The 19171-nt window shown below is 41.1% G+C and overlaps 1 protein-coding gene across 6 annotated transcripts in view; it reads right to left on the reverse strand.

The window, feature by feature from the left end:
* Positions 1-7755: 7755 nt before the first annotated feature.
* Positions 7756-19171, reverse strand: part of LOC143284040 (uncharacterized) — a 56768-nt gene continuing 45352 nt past the window's right edge. For 3 of the 6 annotated variants that reach the window (XM_076590642.1, XM_076590645.1, XM_076590640.1), the window contains 7 exons: positions 18425-18560; positions 17377-17544; positions 15443-15576; positions 14605-14921; positions 13537-13751; positions 12600-12720; positions 7756-11781 (listed from right to left, as the gene is read on the reverse strand). In XM_076590642.1, the coding sequence (XP_076446757.1) occupies positions 11765-11781; positions 12600-12720; positions 13537-13751; positions 14605-14921; positions 15443-15576; positions 17377-17544; positions 18425-18560 (1108 nt within the window). In that variant the 3' untranslated portion in view covers positions 7756-11764. The remainder of the gene's footprint in view (positions 11782-12599; positions 12721-13536; positions 13752-14604; positions 14922-15442; positions 15577-17376; positions 17545-18424; positions 18561-19171) is intronic. The other 3 variants (XM_076590644.1, XM_076590641.1, XM_076590643.1) reach the window with 3 other exon arrangements.

Here is a 19171-nt window from a genome sequence, read left to right on the forward strand (position 1 = left end):
AACACAAGTCAACCATGCGATATCTGCAGACAAGTGTAGTAGATGGTGTTGGTTCCGTGGGTGTTAATCTTCTATCACTATTGCAACAGACACCAAGATGTTATTTTATATTGAACATCCCTTGTATACTGGTCCACCAGCACAAAGTGCTGTTCCCTGTGACGTAACTTAATTTTGCATCATGTTACACATATCTAGCTCATCTCAAATAGGTATCCATAGTGATCATTTGGTGTAATAGTGATATTTGCTGGTTGTTGACAGATTGTCTGTATTACTCTATATAATTAATGTCAGTTGCAATCATTTTATGTCAGTAAGATCATCTCCAGTCATTGCATGAAGTTTTGTTCTTAATCATTCTTGAAAAGACATCTCATGCAGTTGTCTCCAATAAATGACCATGGTGTGATGGTGGTCTTTCTGGGTGACAGTGATATATTCTGTCACTGCTGTAACACTATTTATATCTGTACAATCACAATGTAATTATTATTCTGTTTGATTTGAGGTTCAGTCAGACTGTTTTAACCTTCCTATATAGTATTGATCTCAATCACAGTATGGCAAACTATATCTTTGATCACAATGTCAGTATTTCACTCTTTCGATATTGATCATCCTTCTCTACAAAACTTCACCATTTGATACATATAAGTCTTTGATCACACATGACGGTAAGACCCAATGTACTGGTCATTTGATGCAGTTTTTTCTCATTGATCACACAGATAGTTAACACTTCATTTGACCTCAGATCACAAGGCCAAGTAACACCGATCTCTGTTTAATGACAGGCTTGCTTTTCATTCTGTCTGTTGGATGGCCAGTATTTCATCCTGAATGACATTTTAAGAAACCTAAGATTTGCTTTGAAAATCACATTTGGGCATTCTGTTCACTGGTTTCACTTTCTTTGACAACTGTTGTTGGGCTTTCAGTTTCACTGGTTTCAGTTTCATTGACCTCTGAAGCAATGTCATTGTCACGAGCGCCTCTAATGAGTATTGACTTTTCCATGTGACAAGAGCTGTGCTATAAACTGTGTTCCGGATAGTTTCACTTTCAGTTTCACTTTCTCAAGGAGGCGTCACTGCGTTCGGACAAATCCATACACGCTACACCACATCTGTTGAGCAGATGCCTGACCAGCAGCATAACCCAACGCGCTTAGTCAGGCCTTGAGTGCATGCTTACATATTTGTGTACCTATGAAAGTGGATTTCATTTTACGTAATTTCGCCAGAGGACAACACTCTCGTTGCCATGGGTTCTTTTTCAGTGCGCCAAGTGCGTGCTGCACACGGGACCTCGGTTTATCGTCTCATCCGAAAGACTAGACGCTCAGTTTGATTTTCCAGTCAAACTTAGGAGAAAGGGCGAGAGCGGGATTCGAACCCACACCCTCACGGACTCTCTGTATTGGCAGCTGAGCGTCTTAACCATTCTGCCACCTTCCTCCTTCCTCCGGATATCGACAGTGAAGTGAAAAGATACCATAAATGGTGCAGAATGAACAGTTGTTAGAAAAGAAAATATGCTTTAAACAAATACAAACAAGACTTCAAGCTTGATTCTTTTATGTGTGAAATGTTAGTTATTCAGGTTAGTAGTAAAGTAAATGGCCATTGATAATCTTGAATTTATAAAAGGAAAAAGGGAGATGTAAGGTTAGCTTTGTATTCACATATGATTTCGTGTATTACTAAATGGCTCCAACAGTACTTAGTACCTTTTGGAGAAAACATCCAGGCAACAAGGCTTCCAAACATGTCAGCAGCTTCTTGTCTTATGAGTGCTCAGCAAGAATGAATGTTTGTTGTGTTGCACTCATGCACCCCCCCCCCCTCCACCTCACCCCCCCCCCCCCCCCCCCCCCACCCCCCTCCACACACACCCCCATACTCAAATCACACAATTATCAGTCACTGTTTTGGTACATCTTTAGGAGTAGAAGAGGTGTTGGTAGTGAAGTGTGGTGATCACACAATAAAACCATTCTCCAAATGAGGACAAACAAGTGCCTTAAATCCATTTGAAATAGAATCCTTGTTCAGTACATTAAAGTCCTAATGATCAATCCCATCATTTTATTTGCTTTGTTTACGCTGTTCTTAATACATGAATATAAAAAAGATATTTAAAAAATGAAATAAAGAAGTACATGACAAATTCAGTTCCAACAATCTTTTCCTCACCCCTCACTTGGACATATTTTGGGTCATCATTATCTGGCATAGCATAAGCACTGCAGTGACGTTTTCCCCACTGTGCAGAACTTTGCACTTTTCAACATAACGGAAAGACATACAAAAGTATACCACTTTTCTGTTCATTTTTTTTAAATTTGACCTCTGTGTGAAGTGTCACTGTAACGTTCTTTGTCTACCTGTGGGTGTCAAATTTAGCAGCTAGGCTCCACTTTTGAGGTCATTTTTGTAAATTTTTTGTGAACAGTATGGACCCAAGGATGGAACCCTGCAGAATTCCACTCATGACCTTAGCATTTGATGAGGTGTGGTTTCTGTTCCTTTCTGCTCTCTGTCAGTAAGGAATTAAGTCTGTCCCAGTGCAGAATGGGATTGACAATATGGTAGGCTTGTTTTCTTTAAAAGCCATTGATATGACAATATCATATGCTTCTGTTTTCTTTAAAAGCCATTGATATGACAATATCATATGCTTCTGTTTTCTTTAAAAGCCATTATTATGGCAGTATCATGTGCTTATTTTTTATTCTTTAAAAGCCATTGATTTGGCAGTAGCATTTGCTTCTGTTTTCTTTTAAAGTCATTAACAGGGCAATATCATATCCTTCTGTTGTCTAAGCAAACTGTCATATGGTTTTCAGAAGTGCAGGTTCAAACATTCAGTGTTTTTGTTTCCTCGTGTAATGATGTTAAATCCTCCATCGTTTCTTTGAGCTGTGTTAGACATGACCTTTTATTGCAAAATTCATGCTGGCTTTCTGCATACAGGTTATTTTCATTTGGATGAGAAACTATTCTCTTCTTCTTCTTCTCCCTTACCTCTGTGAAGATTCATTGGGTTGAATTTTTTTTTATTTGATGCCGCATCTGACACGGTTGTATGATGAAATGGTGTGACAGACATCAACCTGAACGTGGTCTTTCCGTGCTGATGTTGGCATTGACTGTCAATCAAGATAAATTATAGAAAAGATATTTTTCGGGATTTCGTTAGAGAAAGCACAATACAAGCGCAATTCAATGAGTGGTTAGAACAGTGGACTTTCAATCCGAGGGTCCTGTATCAGTGCCTCTTGGATTAAGGGAGATTTTCCGATCTCTCAGGTCAACAGATCTGCATGACCTTCGTGTACCTGAAATCCAGGTTTGAATAGTCTTTATTCAGTTGAAGTATGTCACAACAGATACATTTGTAAATTTGACAGAACAACACCTCCTTCAGTGTGTGTACACACAGGCAGAAGACCAAATACGCATGCTGAATATCCTGTTGTCCCTGTGTGTTGATTGTGGAAACAGAAGTACCCGGAATGCAGGTGTTGATTGTGGAAACAGAAGTACCCGGAATGCAGGTGTTGATTGTGGAAACAGAAGTACCCGGCATGCAGGTGCTGATTGTGGAAACAGAAGTACCCGGCATGCAGGTGCTGATTGTGGAAATAGAAGTACCCGGCATGCAGGTGCTGATTGTGGAAACAGAAGTACCCGGCATGCAGGTGCTGATTGTGGAAACAGAAGTACCCGGAATGCAGGTGCTGATTGTGGAAACAGAAGTACCCGGAATGCAGGTGCTGATTGTGGAAACAGAAGTACCCGGCATGCAGGTGTTGATTGTGGAAACAGAAGTACCCGGCATGCAGGTGTTGATTGTGGAAACAGAAGTACCCGGCATGCAGGTGTTGATTGTGGAAACAGAAGTACCCGGAATGCAGGTGTTGATTGTGGAAACAGAAGTACCCGGAATGCAGGTGTTGATTGTGGAAACAGAAGTACCCGGCATGCAGGTGCTGATTGTGGAAATAGAAGTACCCGGCATGCAGGTGCTGATTGTGGAAATAGAAGTACCCGGCATGCAGGTGCTGATTGTGGAAATAGAAGTACCCGGCATGCAGGTGCTGATTGTGGAAATAGAAGTACCCGGCATGCACCAATCACAGGAAGAATCAGCCAGGTGATGTTGGCCATGTAATAGAACAAAAAAGAAAATCAATCATCTTTTCTTTTTTCCTTTTTTTTCCAAAATGACCTTGAAGAATCAGTTTCAAATCATTTATGTTAGCAACAATGATGACAGTGATATTAGTAATGATTTTTTTTTAAAATTAATGTTGAGCACTTTTCTCCGACAGTTCAGAAAGAAAATTTTGAAAATCTGTGTCCATCCACAGGAGTTGAATTGAATCTAATCAGTGTTGAAATAATTGCTGTCCATGCATGCAATGTCCTGAGTTTTGAGAGCTTTCAAGTCTACAGTTCTGTATCTATAAACACTGAGAACAAGTAGAGGCTGAATATCAATGTGGTCAAAGTGGGCGTCACTTTTTTTCAAATATGATTTTATGATAAACAGTTTACTGTTGATATTAATGCTATCTCATTCAATAAAAACAAAAACAAAATTTCAATCAAAAAATAACTTTTTAAAATCTGATTAACGTTTTGCACCATCATATTTTTGTTGTTGTTACTGTTCATAAATAGCTATGTTTCAGCATCGTACATCTGTCATTCATTCTTCATTAGTGATGTATTTATCCTTCAAGTATCAGGTTGAAATATTTACAATTAAATTTCCCATTGAAAATCAAAAGTTTGATCAGACTCAACACTGCCAAATCAAGTGTTGTTTTGCTTCTACTTTGTAGTTAATTAAGAACTTTTCTGGTCATGTGATACTGCTTGCTTGTTTGCCTTTTTCCCCCCTCTTTATGCCCCTCATTGAACAAGACAACCTTTTGGCTTTCACGATACCACCTAACATCTTCGAACTTGATACTATATTAGGTTGCTGCTTACACAGTTGTGACCAGAAAAGATACAAAAAATACAGACGACATTGATAACCTATTTTTTTTGTTTTTGCAGGCTTTTTTGTTCTCCTGTGATTTTAGTGGCATATTTCAGTTTATACTTTTTTCTGGTGTTGTAATGTGCATAATGTTAATTGAATTGTTCATTTAGAAACTGTATCATGGTTCTTTTCTTCTTCTTCTTTTTTTCTTTTTCTTTTCTCCTCATTTTTGTAAGGCCTCGGTTGTGTGCAGTCCACGTAGTACTAATGATGGTTTTACTTCAATTCAAACTGCAACTTCTACAGCTCAGTTCTCGGTGCTTTCTTTTCTTTTTTTTTTTCTTCTATATTGTGGGGTTTTCTGTTCATAATTGTTCTGTCTCCTTTTTGCAAGGAAGCATTTAACGTGAACACACACACACACACTCGTGCACGCTCTCACACGCACAGATGGTCTTCTGTCACCAGTACATTTGACAAGACAGATCCAGTTAATTGCTAGCTTTTTTGTTGTTTTTTTGCTGCTACTGAATAATACGTAACAGATGCGTTGTCCTCTAGCACAATGACCAAAAAACATTCCATTGACTTAAAGATCAGTTGTCTGTTTATTGCATCCATGTATAGTTTACAGTATTCATTGGTGTCTGGTTTGTCAAGTCTTTGATTTTGTGCATTTTCAATGAGGATGGTAATGTGAGAGGTCAAAAATCTATTTGTGTGTGCCTCTGTATGTGCATGAATGTATTGGTCCTTGCTTGAGGAAAATGTGATTTAATAAATGTTACTGCATTTACAAAAAAAATTACTGATGCTGTATGTTACCTTATATGGAGTTTAATCAATGACTTGTTTTGAAGTTATAAAAATTTGACAGATGCTCTTGTGATTATTGGTGACCTGACACAATATTTGCCATTGTGTGGAAATTGGACTGTGGAGATACGAGCATTGATGAAAGCAAAATACTACATTGGTGCTGACTGTCTTGTACATTGTAGTTACGTGTGTGCTGTGAATTTACCTTTCTCCGTTACCAATCTACTGTAACCCAGTCCTAATATTTTCAACAAGAAAGTATGTGTGCAATTATGTCCTACTACAGTGCGTATGGACTGGCCAATGATGCATCACACTGAGATGATGAACCAGACAAAAAATCTACTCCATCCAATTTGTCTATAACAAAAACATGTCAACATAATGTACCAAGACAAAAACGATCCCCACCCGATCAACACAAATTTGTTTTTCAGGAAAATAATCTAGACATTCTTGTCTGTGCCTGACCTAGAGAGAAGCGAGGGATTGTGAAATTAAAGACCATCACGCTATTTTGCATAACACAGCTTTTAATCATGGAATCACACATCAGGCCAATGTGAACATGTGAATGCCATTCTCACACTAAACCATGCGATTAAATCCAACAGCTACAGGTAAATCTTTAACAAGCAAGCACAAAAAGTAAACCAAACAGAGATGTATGTCTAGTTCATTGCATACAAACTCTCTTAACTGCATATTCACATAATTCATATGGTAACATGAACAGTGGGTACAATCAAATTTTGTTCTTCCCACATTGTCATTTTCATCAATAATGAATCACTGAAATGTTTACCAATGACACCCTGAAATACAAATGATTCTTAAATTTGATAATTTACATGTCTTTACAAAGATAATCAGATGTAACTCAAAAGGAAAAAACAATGGGGGGTGAGGAGGGGGGCGGGGGGGGCAGAAAAAAGAGTAAATAATCAGTGAGATTAGTAGCAAGACCATGTGTAAATCAAATTAGAGGCCATTTCCGTCTTTTTCAAAACTCAAAAGCTGAACTGTTTACAGAAAATGCACACACATTTAAATGCTGCAGAACAAATTCTCCATTCCATTTCAGTTAAACAATTTTTTCTTTTATTCTTCCCATATTTCATCTGATCTGTAAATGGAAGAGCAAAAAAAAAAAAACCAAAAAAAAATCACCAGAAATTATGGGAATAATATAGCACAAGATGATTATCAAGAAGTGAAGAACATTATAAGCTCATGGCATAATTTTGATACTGATTCTATGCTTTTTACTGTGCTCATCATGTCGCTTACAAATATCCAAACCAGGCAACCGCAGAAAGGCGTTTTATTATCAGTTTCGTCTCTATCTGATTTTACTTTTTAAGAATGGACAGGAAGCCCTGAAATGGCCATTTGCAGTCAACAGGACTTGTAAGCAATTTGATTTGAACCACTGGAGACAATCTGCTGGCACAAGTAAGTCTCGGTTGAAGACCAATCTATTTCTTTGTTAACATGGCAATACTGCTTTGTAAAGACCTGTGAACTGTTAAACAGCATTAATATTTCTCTGCAGCAGACCAAACCACAATCTACAATGACATTATATTTATCTGAGGAGAACTGATCTGCTGAAAAGTGTGTAATGATAATAATCTCTGCTTCCCTTCTTCCCATTGTCTGCACGACACATAATCTACATCTCCTTTCTTTCAAGTTACAAGAATTTTCATCTGCTGGTCTTCTGGAACATCCCTTCGCCTGGGAATTTTTTTGTTTTGTTTTTGTGGGCGTTTTATTTTTTTTCATACTATAACATCCATTCAGGTTTACAGTGCCACCCACACAAGATGTGCAGTGAAGACAACATGGACATAAAGTGAACAGTGGGGGAAAACAAGTGCAGCTAAACAATTCTTCAAAAAAATTTGGCAAAGATACTTTAAACCAAAAAAAAAAACAAAAAAATCATGTAGCAGAATGGGAACAGAAGTGCATTAATATCAACCCCAAAGACAGTAACTCAGGGTCTACAGAATCCTAATGGAGATAACCATATGTTGTGACTAACTTGGCCCAAGGTTTCTTTTTGTGGGTGAGACGACTCACACCACACATTTCCACAATAATAGAGATCAGTCTCTTCTTCACACCCTGCAATTTCAGGGGACACCCCTTACAATCTCAAGGCATTTCCAAACTCAAGAGGAAAACACTCTTTCTCAAACAGGCTGCACTCAAAGTGGACAAAAGGATGGACTGATTCATAAGTCCACAATAACTTGTGAACTGTCAGGCACTGGAGACAAGGAGAAAAAGACTGGATTCAGAAGGAAAAGCTGACGAAAACCAACAGCCAGCAATGTAGCAAAAGGTGCCAGGAAGGAGGACTGGACGCAGCTGTGTGTTGGGGTATCTCAAGACGGGTGAAAGACCAGTGCCTGCACAACACACTGACTGCCACACATGCTCCAACACAGCCGAGCCATTGTTCCCACAGAAGGAAGCAGTACATCTGGGAAGTGGGAGCAAAGTCATATTTTTCAGATACACTTGTCTTTCTCAACACCATCTGAGGTGTGGAGGGGTCAGCTGGTTCAAAACTGTGTGATGAACCTGTGCAAATCTGCATGCTGTTTTCTAGAGAGAAAGGAAATAAAGGGTGGCAAAAGAACTTGCACACCATCCCAATTAATCACTGCCAATTAAACATGGGAAATAAATGAAATCCCAAATAACTTTTTTAATCAGAACTACAGCAAGGAAAAAAACATGTTAGATAACATAGAACAGCTTAATTTTAACAACAACAGCATGTGTCATAATGAATTCTACATTAGACAAAGACACACTGTGACACAGCAATTCATAATGGAATGTTGAAAATGTTCAATACAGTTCAATTTTGATCCATGGATGAACGCATACTGTAAATTCTTATTTCACAAGTAAAATATTCAAATAAGCAAAATTATATGATTTTAAAAAATAATTATAAATAAAGAAAATACACAAATATATGGCCACATACAACTTATCCAATTTGCAAAGTGTAAAATACAACAGTAACGCAGATGGATTAAAACATGTATGTGTAACATCATGCACATAACGCACAAAGCCCAAAAACAATTACAAACTGATACAGAAATAATTGCCACATAAAAGAAATACAAATTTCTTAAGTAAAATATCAACCCACCCTGATAATTCTTGAAAAGCAGAGCACACTTACTTGTTTATTTATAGATACTAATAACCTCAGCTAAATCAGAGACCAGTTGAAGAGATGAACAGACATTCAACTACAAAAATAAATAATGGCAAAGTACACAGCACACAAAAAGAAACTACATTATTAAAAGAACATGCAAATAATGACAGAATAATAACCACAGCTGTTTTGTATAGCAAACAACAACAAAACAAACTTGTTAAAACAAAACTGGTGTCTCCATTGATAAGGTCCCCAAACAAGCTACACAACACAAACCAGAAGCAAAGGACAAGTCGAAACACAGCGTACTGTCCACAACTGGTCCATGATAAACCACACAGTTGGCACACTTACATTCCACTCCAATCACAAAACAAATGTGTGTCAAGCCAACCTCAAGAGAGTCAGTAGACTCGATACTGATAGTGATATGCATATACTCTCTGGTCTACTTACAATCAGATAAGCAATACTCTGAATACATCTACACATCATATTCATGTACAATGCAAAAGTGACCAAGCCTTTCGCATGCGGTATTGTTCTCTGTTAAACAAGTGGAGTCATCATTGGGAAGATGTGAATCTGGAAAGTTAGGGAAGTGGAGAGCAAGGGACATTATCCAATCTGATGCTCCCAAACCAAAAACTTCATGAATGGTAAAACAAAATATCACCACCACAACACCCATTACAATCACACACTTCAGAATAGCTGGAACTTGTAGTTTGTGAAAAAAAAATGTTGGTGTTGGATGGTAACAAACACACATACACACAACACTGTGCTATTATTCAGAAAAATAAGAGAATAATAAATGAATAATGAAAGTTTATCCATTAAATAAATCAAAAGGCAAAACAAGGCAAACTAACATCAGTTAAACTCAGAATTAAGGATACCCCATAGAACTGGACATGTCAACCCCATCTTGAGTGAATTTTAGCGTGCGTTAGGAAGTGTCAGACACTCCACACAAATTTCCCTCTTCATGCAGCTTGTTCTCATGAAGACACAACAATGACTATGGCAAAGAACTCCACAACAATGTCTGTGGCAGAGAACCCCTACATCACCTGTGGTACACTGTGTGTAACCATACTATGCAGTGTTGTGTGGCTGTGTATGAACCATGATGCTCTGCAAGCAAGGCATCATTTTCCGACATCACAGGTAAAGCCCTCCTCCATGCACCCACCAGTCCTCACATTGTTATCGTTGGTCACACTGAACTCGTCACCATCTTCATCTTCCTCGCCAGTCTTTACGCAAACAACCCTCCCACTCTCTCTCTTCTGCCAACATCACAAGCATCATCACTGTCATCATCATAATTATCTACAATGAGATCACTTTCCAGCACCCTCCTCTGTGACATTCTGTGTGGGTGAAGACTCGCCCTCACCTTCCATCACGTCATCATTACCACTGATTTAAGTACTTTGCACCGCCCTTCCTCCTCTAACTTGCTAATACATGGCATCAAACTGCCTTTCTGTGCACACAAACACAGGTTGCTGCAATAACCAAAAACAACTGATGCATCAAAAGCAGAAAAAAAAAGGGTCAGGAGTGTTAAATTCACCGTTGACAGCAGTATGGTAAACATGACATCATTCTATGAGCCACTCCTACAGTAGCATAGTTGAAAGCAATACCAGTAGTCAAGCTGGACTTTCCCTCATCATCAGGCACACACTAGGTCTCTCTCTCTCTCTCTTCCTCCCTTGCAGACAACCAACACAGCATCATAATCACAACCACAAAATCAGGAACACAACGATAGCCCTTCATCAATACAGCCGTAGTAGGCACTTCTCCACCCATACTTTTGCTTTGTGCTGAATTAAATCTCTCTCCCCTCACACACACAATTACGGCCACATGGCAAACTTTGGGCAACAATGCTTATGTCAGCAGTAGACAGTGATTCTGGTGATTTTTTCCCCTGCCAGCTGTAAGGTAGGAGGGACAAACACATGCAATGACTGGAGCCACTATGACTCGCATGTTTGTTTGTTTTTTTCACTCCCTCTTTCAGGGTGTGATGTACTTTGATCTGCTACTGCTCAGGTATATATATATATATATACATTGTAATACACTCCATTTTGGGGGGATTAAATCAATGTAGCTAATCTGCTATGAAGGGCAGCATTCACAGATAAATACTGTTGAATGAAAGAGCATGCATGTTTATATTATGTGCATTTGAGTCCATGACATTCTGTATGCATGAACGTGTAATGTGTATATACAATCCCAGCTCACGGTAAAGAAAAGGGGAAGGAGACTGGGAGGAGAGGGACGGGGAATGACTGTGTTGTTACACATTAACTGGCGGCTGCCCAGCTTTTCATCTGTACTGTAATATATAGCTCTTGGGTCAGTTCTATCCCACTTTCTGGATTTCCAGCCACCATTTGCAAGCAATGTAAGCAGATTCTCAGGGTAGTAGACTGTGAAGTAAGTGGGTGGAACTGTGGAGGGATGGTGAGGCAAAGACAGGAAAAAAAATCCCAGTGCGACTGCAGACAGGGAAAGAATGCAGGTGATGATCTCCAGAGTGACAGGTGTCCCAACAGTGCATAACCAGGTGACACGCTGATGTGGATGATGAAGATGAACAAAGTTGACAGGTCAGTGATATGGAGCTGACATAACACTCTGAACAACACCCGCAGCACCCGCTTGTCTACAGCCCCTTCCTTCACCACCACCAGGGTCTGCTGTCACCACCACCCTTCTTTACTTGCCTGCAGAGTCTGAAACCATCACACAGACACTCACCATTATACACTGCATACCTTTTCACCCAACCATGTCAACAATGCCATCAGATTTATCTGGCACCTCATACCCAAGACTGAACTCTATCTTTCTACCTGTGTATCAGTTCTCACAATGCTTATAAAAACTAAGCATGAAGCTAAACAATACATTTTGTATCAATCACTGAATGTATGTGATGGTTAAAGCTACGTGTCTCTTGTATGCTACACTTCAAAGCTTTTAAGCTTTTATTACAAATTCTGAAAATCATGAAGAAGCGCAAATTATCAAACCATGAGCAAATAGCATCATTTTATGTAAAAATCACCGACAGAAATGCACTTGCACATTAAGCAATAAAAAAAAATAATAAAAATAAAAAAAAGACTGCAGAAACATGAGCCAATGTCTCCATGTAAACTGGATCTCCAAAGCATCACTGCTATCATCATCTTCAACATCATGACATCCACAGAAAATGTCTGAAATTCTAAAAGCGAGACAATAAAATAAATTAACAAACACAAGAACAGACTTGTCTTTCTCACACACACACAGTCACACACACACGTCACACACACACCCAGCGACAGACATATGCACATACACGCACGCATACACACACACACAGTCACATATACACATCACACACAGACAAAGTGACAGACACACACACACACACAAAGTGACACACAAAGTCACACACACACACGCGCGCGCGCACACACAATGATGAACACACACACACATACCCACGCACACAAACATCCACACACCCCAGTGCAGACTCCCTCCCCGTGCCCCTACAGACCTGGTTCCCTGAGAGCAGAGCCATCCCCAGCCAGTTCCTCCCCTGTATCCATGGAGGCTAGGATGGCACCCACCCCAGACGTGGCCGCCTCCTCCTCCTGTCGCTTCTGGTCCAACACCTCCTGCAACACACAACACTGGCTTCACACCTCTGTCTTCCCCTCTGTCATGCTTCCTCAACTATTACCTGGAGGTCTGGTTTTGCAAGGTCAATGGGTCTTGTTATGTGGCCATACCAACATAGTTTTGTTTTCCTATGTCAGCAGATCAGATCACAACATTTGGTCCAGTAAACTGCTTGAAGGGTTTGGCACACAACAATCTAACTGCATGCACCACTTACAAAACTGACATGATCACTATTTGGTAAATAAGGTGGTAGGAACAAAATCACATTTCAAACTACATCAACCATTTTGGCCAGGGGTGGGGATGGGGAACACAATGTCAAATTTGCCATAGATAAGTTAATGGGAAAAAAAAAAAACTTTGGCAGCTATAAACAGCTGAAGAAAACAGAACATTTCTACCAGAACTCAACAGCGAATGAAACCAAGCAGAATTTATACACAACTGCAAAGACTCACTGCACCAGGCAACTTGTGCTTCCAAGGTGCAAAAAAATAAATAAATAAATAAAAAGAGAATCAAACAGAATTCCCAATTATCAAGTCCAGAAAAAGACAATACTCACTGAAAGCTTTCTAGACAAAATAGATATGCTAATGGACCAACAAGGCCGAAGATCAGAAAGGAAGAGGTGACGAAAAGAAAATAAGCCATAAACAAACAGAACAATACAAAAAGAGGAAATTTCAAACACAGAATTTCCAGAAGATGGGGAGAGATACTATTAAAACAGAAAGAGCATCCACCCACACCACCCCCAGCACTAACATCATCTTCCACCCCAGCCAAACAAAACTCCATCCACTCACAGCGTCGGCCACGTTCAGAATGGATGGCAAGTCGTCAATGCCCACCGCCATCTCAACCTCCACCTCAGGGCTGCTGGCATGTCCGTTCATCTGCACCTCACCCCCTCCCTTCCCTTCCCCCTCCTTCCCTGCTGCAGCTGCAGCTGCATCGCTGTTCACCACCCGACACTCCCCTGTGGCGCTGGCGTTCACACCGCGACTGCCGTCTGGGGGTTCTGTAACAATGCATTCTGTTGTAGTGGAGTGGAGTGCAGTGCAGTGCAGTGCAGTGTGCATGTTGTGCACTGTGTCAAGTCATGCTGTGTCGTGTCATGTCCAGTCTTGTCTCACTTTTTGTCACAACAGATTCCTCTGTGTGAAATTCAGGCTGCTCTCCAAATAGAGAAAGTGTCCTTACAGGGCAGCGTTAATTTTTTTACCCTGTCAGTTGGTGCATTTGTTTTACTATCAAAGTGGAATCTTCTACAAAATCTTAAATCTTTGCCAGTCAAGCATTTTACTGTCAGGGGTTCTTTTCTGTGTGCGAAGCGCATGCTGCATTCGGGGACCACAGTTTATTGTCTCAAATGAATGACTAGCACCCAGACCACTACTCGTGGGAGGGGGGGGGAGATAAAAAAACAACAACAACAAAAAACTGCCCATATATGGAACAGGAACCCATGGACATTCGCATCCTTATCATCAGGCCACCACTCCGCATCATCATCACTATCAGTTGTAACAGGAGTAGGTGTAGTAGCAGTAGTGCTGACAGTAGCAGCAGCAGTAGTACCAGCAGTCATCTCTCTATACATGTATCACAAGAAAGTCCAGGAATATACAAAGGCAAAATATGTTGTTATCAATCTGATGTGCTACCAAAGATGCAATCACACATACGCATGCAAACACACACACACACAATCACACAGAGTCACACACAGACATACACACATAGAGGTATACATCCATCACACACACACACACACACACACACACACACACTCACTCAACCACACACACACATTCAAAAATTCTCTATAAGAGGCAAAAAGAAGCAGAAGAACCAGCACACACTTCCCGCACCTCTAGCCTCCAGCGTCCCGTCAGCTTCAGACGTGTCTGCTTCCTTCTCCTCCCTGTCAGACACCGCCTCCTTGTGCCGCTGAGGCGAGGCGTCACACGCTGCACCACCACTGGCAGTCATCTGTGCCGCTGACGTCACTGTGTTGCTGCTGCTGCTGCTGCTGCTGTTGTTAGTGGCAGCAGTGGTGGTGGCAGTGTTAGGCAGAGCCAAGTCCTGGCGGTGTTCCATCATGGAGCTGCGAGAGACAGCCGTATCGGAAGGATCTTCCAGGCTGAGGGAGGCATCAGAGCCTTCCGTGTCCTCATCACTGCCGATCCTGGTGCATAAGACATCAGACAGAAACGGTCAACACGTCAGTGTGTGCGTGTCTGCTGTGTACAAACAGTGTGCCTATGTTCATATATTCACCTGCGTTATCCTGTTTTAAACTTTGCATAAAATGGCTCTGATACAAAGACTAATTTTAATTTCATCAAACTAACTTACTAACGATGACTGAAGAAGTGAGGACTACAGAAAGACAAGAGTGATCAATCAAAGTGGGTTACAGCATTACAGCTAAACCTGAATAACACAAATTCTGGGGGATATTCCACAGATTCAACATACAAGTACAGAGACTGTCACTCCTTTCAATTAAAAGCACAGGACTTCACACCAATGCTGTCATGCACATTCCATCACCCAGCATACAGGTAAGCAACAGACACAGAAGAACCAACCCAGACCTTTCCACAAAACGGGGATTTATTTCCCACACAGAATACACCCCTACAACAGCAGCAGGACCAGAACCCCCACCTCACCATCCCCCACCATAGTCGCTTGCTGACTGACCTGGTGAAGGGCTTGGTTTCACTGGGGGCCAGCTGAATGTGTACAGCCGATGATGCATGCGTGTCCTCCGTGTCATCATCTTTCTCATCCGCTGCCTGAGTCACCAGCTTGCGTGCCAGTTCATCGTCCCTTTCCTGAAACCACACCCCACATCACGTCACCCTGCTGCCATGACAACACACCTGTTTAACTTGGTGTGTTTTCCCTCCACAACACTGTGTACCAAGAAAACATGTCCAAAACTGCCATTCAGTAACTTCCATGTACACACCTTATTCACATTACCATCATCAGTACTATTACTTTGAAGCCAAGCCAACCACTATGGGCCAACTCAAGGCAATGAACTTATCACAGTCAGTCAAGAGACCTGGTTGACATGTGATCAACAGTCAAAAATGTGTGCGCTGACTTTGCAAGATCCCAAGCATGCCAAGCTCATTGTGTAGGGTGAACAGGTCTGTGCATTATCATTTCTCCACATATCTTGTGGAACAACACTGTCGCACTAACAGATCCTCTAGCTAAGCAAAAAATGTTCTGGAGCTGGGTTGTTGTTTTTTTTTCCAGCCAAATGTACAGAAATTTATTGTGTACTGTGCAATCCAAGTTAAAAACCGAGTACAAATTAGGCAGTGATCATTCTGGTAATCAACAGGTCTGCACAAAGCAACCACACCTGTCATGTCATGCTGCTGCCATGGACCTCACATCACACTCAGCAGCAACAGTGCCCAGTCGTGCCTCACTGTCATGCTAAGCCGTACCACCACCATTGTCAATTTTCTATGATGTTGTGCTGACCTAGACTTTCATTATGGGTTCTGCTCTCAGCATAACCAGTCCCTGTAGACATTTATGGTGACAATTCAATGCACGATCATAGCATACCAATAAACTTTCATAATAATACCTTGACCATTAAAGTCTTGAAGTGAAAATTTAAAACAGTTCCCTGTTCCTTTCCCAGTGAATGAGTATGTGTTCTCATAATTTCTTCCACTCCATCACACCTTCACCAACATCATAGTGAGAAAACTGATAAACCTTTCTGTGTATTCTCCAAACATCTTTACAGATCTAAACTTACCATACAAACTGACATGAACTTCATCTCTCTATCTCAACACAGACACACTCAGAAACGGAGACAGACACAGACACACATATGCAAACATGCATGCACATGCACACACACACACACACACACACACACACAGAAAGCAGCCTAACTTGCTAACTGAAGCACAGAAGTTAGCATCATGGACACGACAGGGGAGGGGGGAAAGGATGTAACAGTTGAGACGTTCGGATGACAACAGAGACAGAGCAGCAAGCAAACAGAAAAAAAGTAACAATTTTTTTTTTTTTAATTCTTCCCCCAGCAAACTGAAACAGGCAACAACAAAACAATAAACAGAGATGCCAACCCCTGTCAAAGTGTTTGTAGGAACAATAAGAAAATTTGATAGGAACATTTTGAATTGGTAAAGAACACTCGAGCCACATCAGCTTGTTCCTTCCTTGCACTCCAAAGCTTAATCCACCAGGCACAGATGATGTCTGACCGAGACGCAACTTCATTCAGCCATGTTCTCTCTTCTTTGGGCAAACAATTAAGCGGATTGGTCCACACAATGCTGTCTCAACGTAAACAAGCACATGATCAGCTGAGCATCACCATGTGAGACCAAGGTAAGTTGTGACTGCCCTGACCTCGTGATCGATTGGTCTAGAGCGTCTGGGTAATGTTACATCAGGACCATGCCATGTAGTCGAAAATGAACTCAGAACAATTTTGACTATGGCATATTGTCAGAACAGCATAACAAAAACCGGCGAAATCGTAACAGTTGGCATCTCTGAATAAATAAAAAACACACCCAAAAAAATTATTTGTTCAAAAACCAACACACCACCACCAACTGACACACCTTTCCCAACTCTTCCTCTTCCTCATCATTGCCATTGACCTTGAGATTCTGAAGAGTGACAACGTCTTCGTCCTTGTCGTCAGACGCCTCATTGTCGCTCTCGTTCCCTCCGGCATCGTAGTCCTCCCCCACCAGGGCCGCTGATGTCCTCTGGGAACTCATGGGCTGCTGGACACAAACGCAGCATACTACAGTTCTTCATCACGTCTCACTGCGGCGTGGTGTGTTGTGTTGGGTTGTCATGTGTGGTGTGGTGTGGTGTGGTATGGGAACTCATGGGCTGCTGGTTACACACATGAAATACTACAGTTCTTCACCACACATCTCACTGTGGTGGTGGTGTGTGGTGTGGTGTGGTGTGTGTGTGCAGACCTGTGCACCCCTCAACTACCCTTTTCAATACTGTCACGATAGTTTTCAGTATTTTCAGTGTGTGTGGTGTGGTGTGGTGTGGTAGGATGGGGTGTGGGGTTGGTGGTGCAGTGTGGTGTGGTGGGTGTGGTGATGTGTTATGGGAACCCATGGGCTGATGGCCACACACACAGCATACTACAGTTGTTCACCACACATCTCATGTGTTGTGTTGTGTTGTGTTATGGGGACTCATGGACAGCTGGCCACACACATGTAATGATTTAATGCTTAACCACACATCTCACTGTGGTGTGGGGAAAGAGCATCGCCACAGTGTAGCACTACTTTTTTCCTTCTTTTTTTTCTACCTGTAAGTGTATTTATTTTACTATCAAACTGGATTTTTGTACAGAATTTTGCTGGTGACAACCCTTTAAGTGCTGTGGGTACTTTTACATGCACAAAGTGCATGTTCCACACAAGACCTGTTTAACAGCTCATCCAAATGACTGTACGTGAGCATGTGTGCTTGTGCATGCATGCATGCATGCATGCGTGCACGTGATGTTTCAATTTTCACACGCACTGCTCCACTGTTCACAGAGGCTGGAGAGCCTGGAAACAAAACGTACAAGCCCTGGAAGAAGAAGAAACAGCCCAGAACACTACAGGTACTACAGCCCCCAGCACTTACACCAAACCAGGGCTGGCTGCGCATCTTCTCAAAGGCGGCAGGGTCGTCCAGGTCCCTCATAATGCGCAGGAAAGCCAGTTCGTTGAACAACACCTCAGACATGTCCAGCAGCACATCCTCACCCACCTCTCGTACCCTGGACACACACACACGCAAACACACACACACACAAACACATTCATAGGCAAAATGTAAAAGGCCATGCACACCTCTACCAAAAATAAGCACTTACACATACTTTCACAAGGAATTACAAATTCTCAAAGACAAGTTTCAGGTTTTAATTATCCTTTCACTCTTATTTGGAGTATGGACAGGACTCCTACTACAAACTAATGATTTCATGCCCAGAACAAACATTTCCAAATACATGACAATGTCACGTAAAAGTTCAGAAACACAAATGTCTTTTCATCCCCCAACATCATTTGCAAATTTAATGAACAAACCTATAACCAAAATGAATTTTCTGCCTCCTTGAGCACATTACAAAAAGAAACTGATTTCAGCAGAGACAAATATTTTTTAGGCACTCATCTTTTCCACAGTTTATCATACTTGAGACATTTCATTATAAAATGGAATTGCCCCCAATCACAGACGTGTTACAAACCTTACATAACTCTCATGGTACGCCTTTGTGTCTCCCTATTTCTATTTCCAACTCATGATTTGAAGAAGTTAATATCATAATTATCAGGCATTTCACTAAGTATTTTTCTCTACAAAATTCACTTTTGAAATTTC

This window comes from Babylonia areolata, chromosome 7 (assembly GCF_041734735.1).
Source record: "Babylonia areolata isolate BAREFJ2019XMU chromosome 7, ASM4173473v1, whole genome shotgun sequence".
Classification (NCBI taxonomy): domain Eukaryota; kingdom Metazoa; phylum Mollusca; class Gastropoda; order Neogastropoda; family Buccinidae; genus Babylonia; species Babylonia areolata.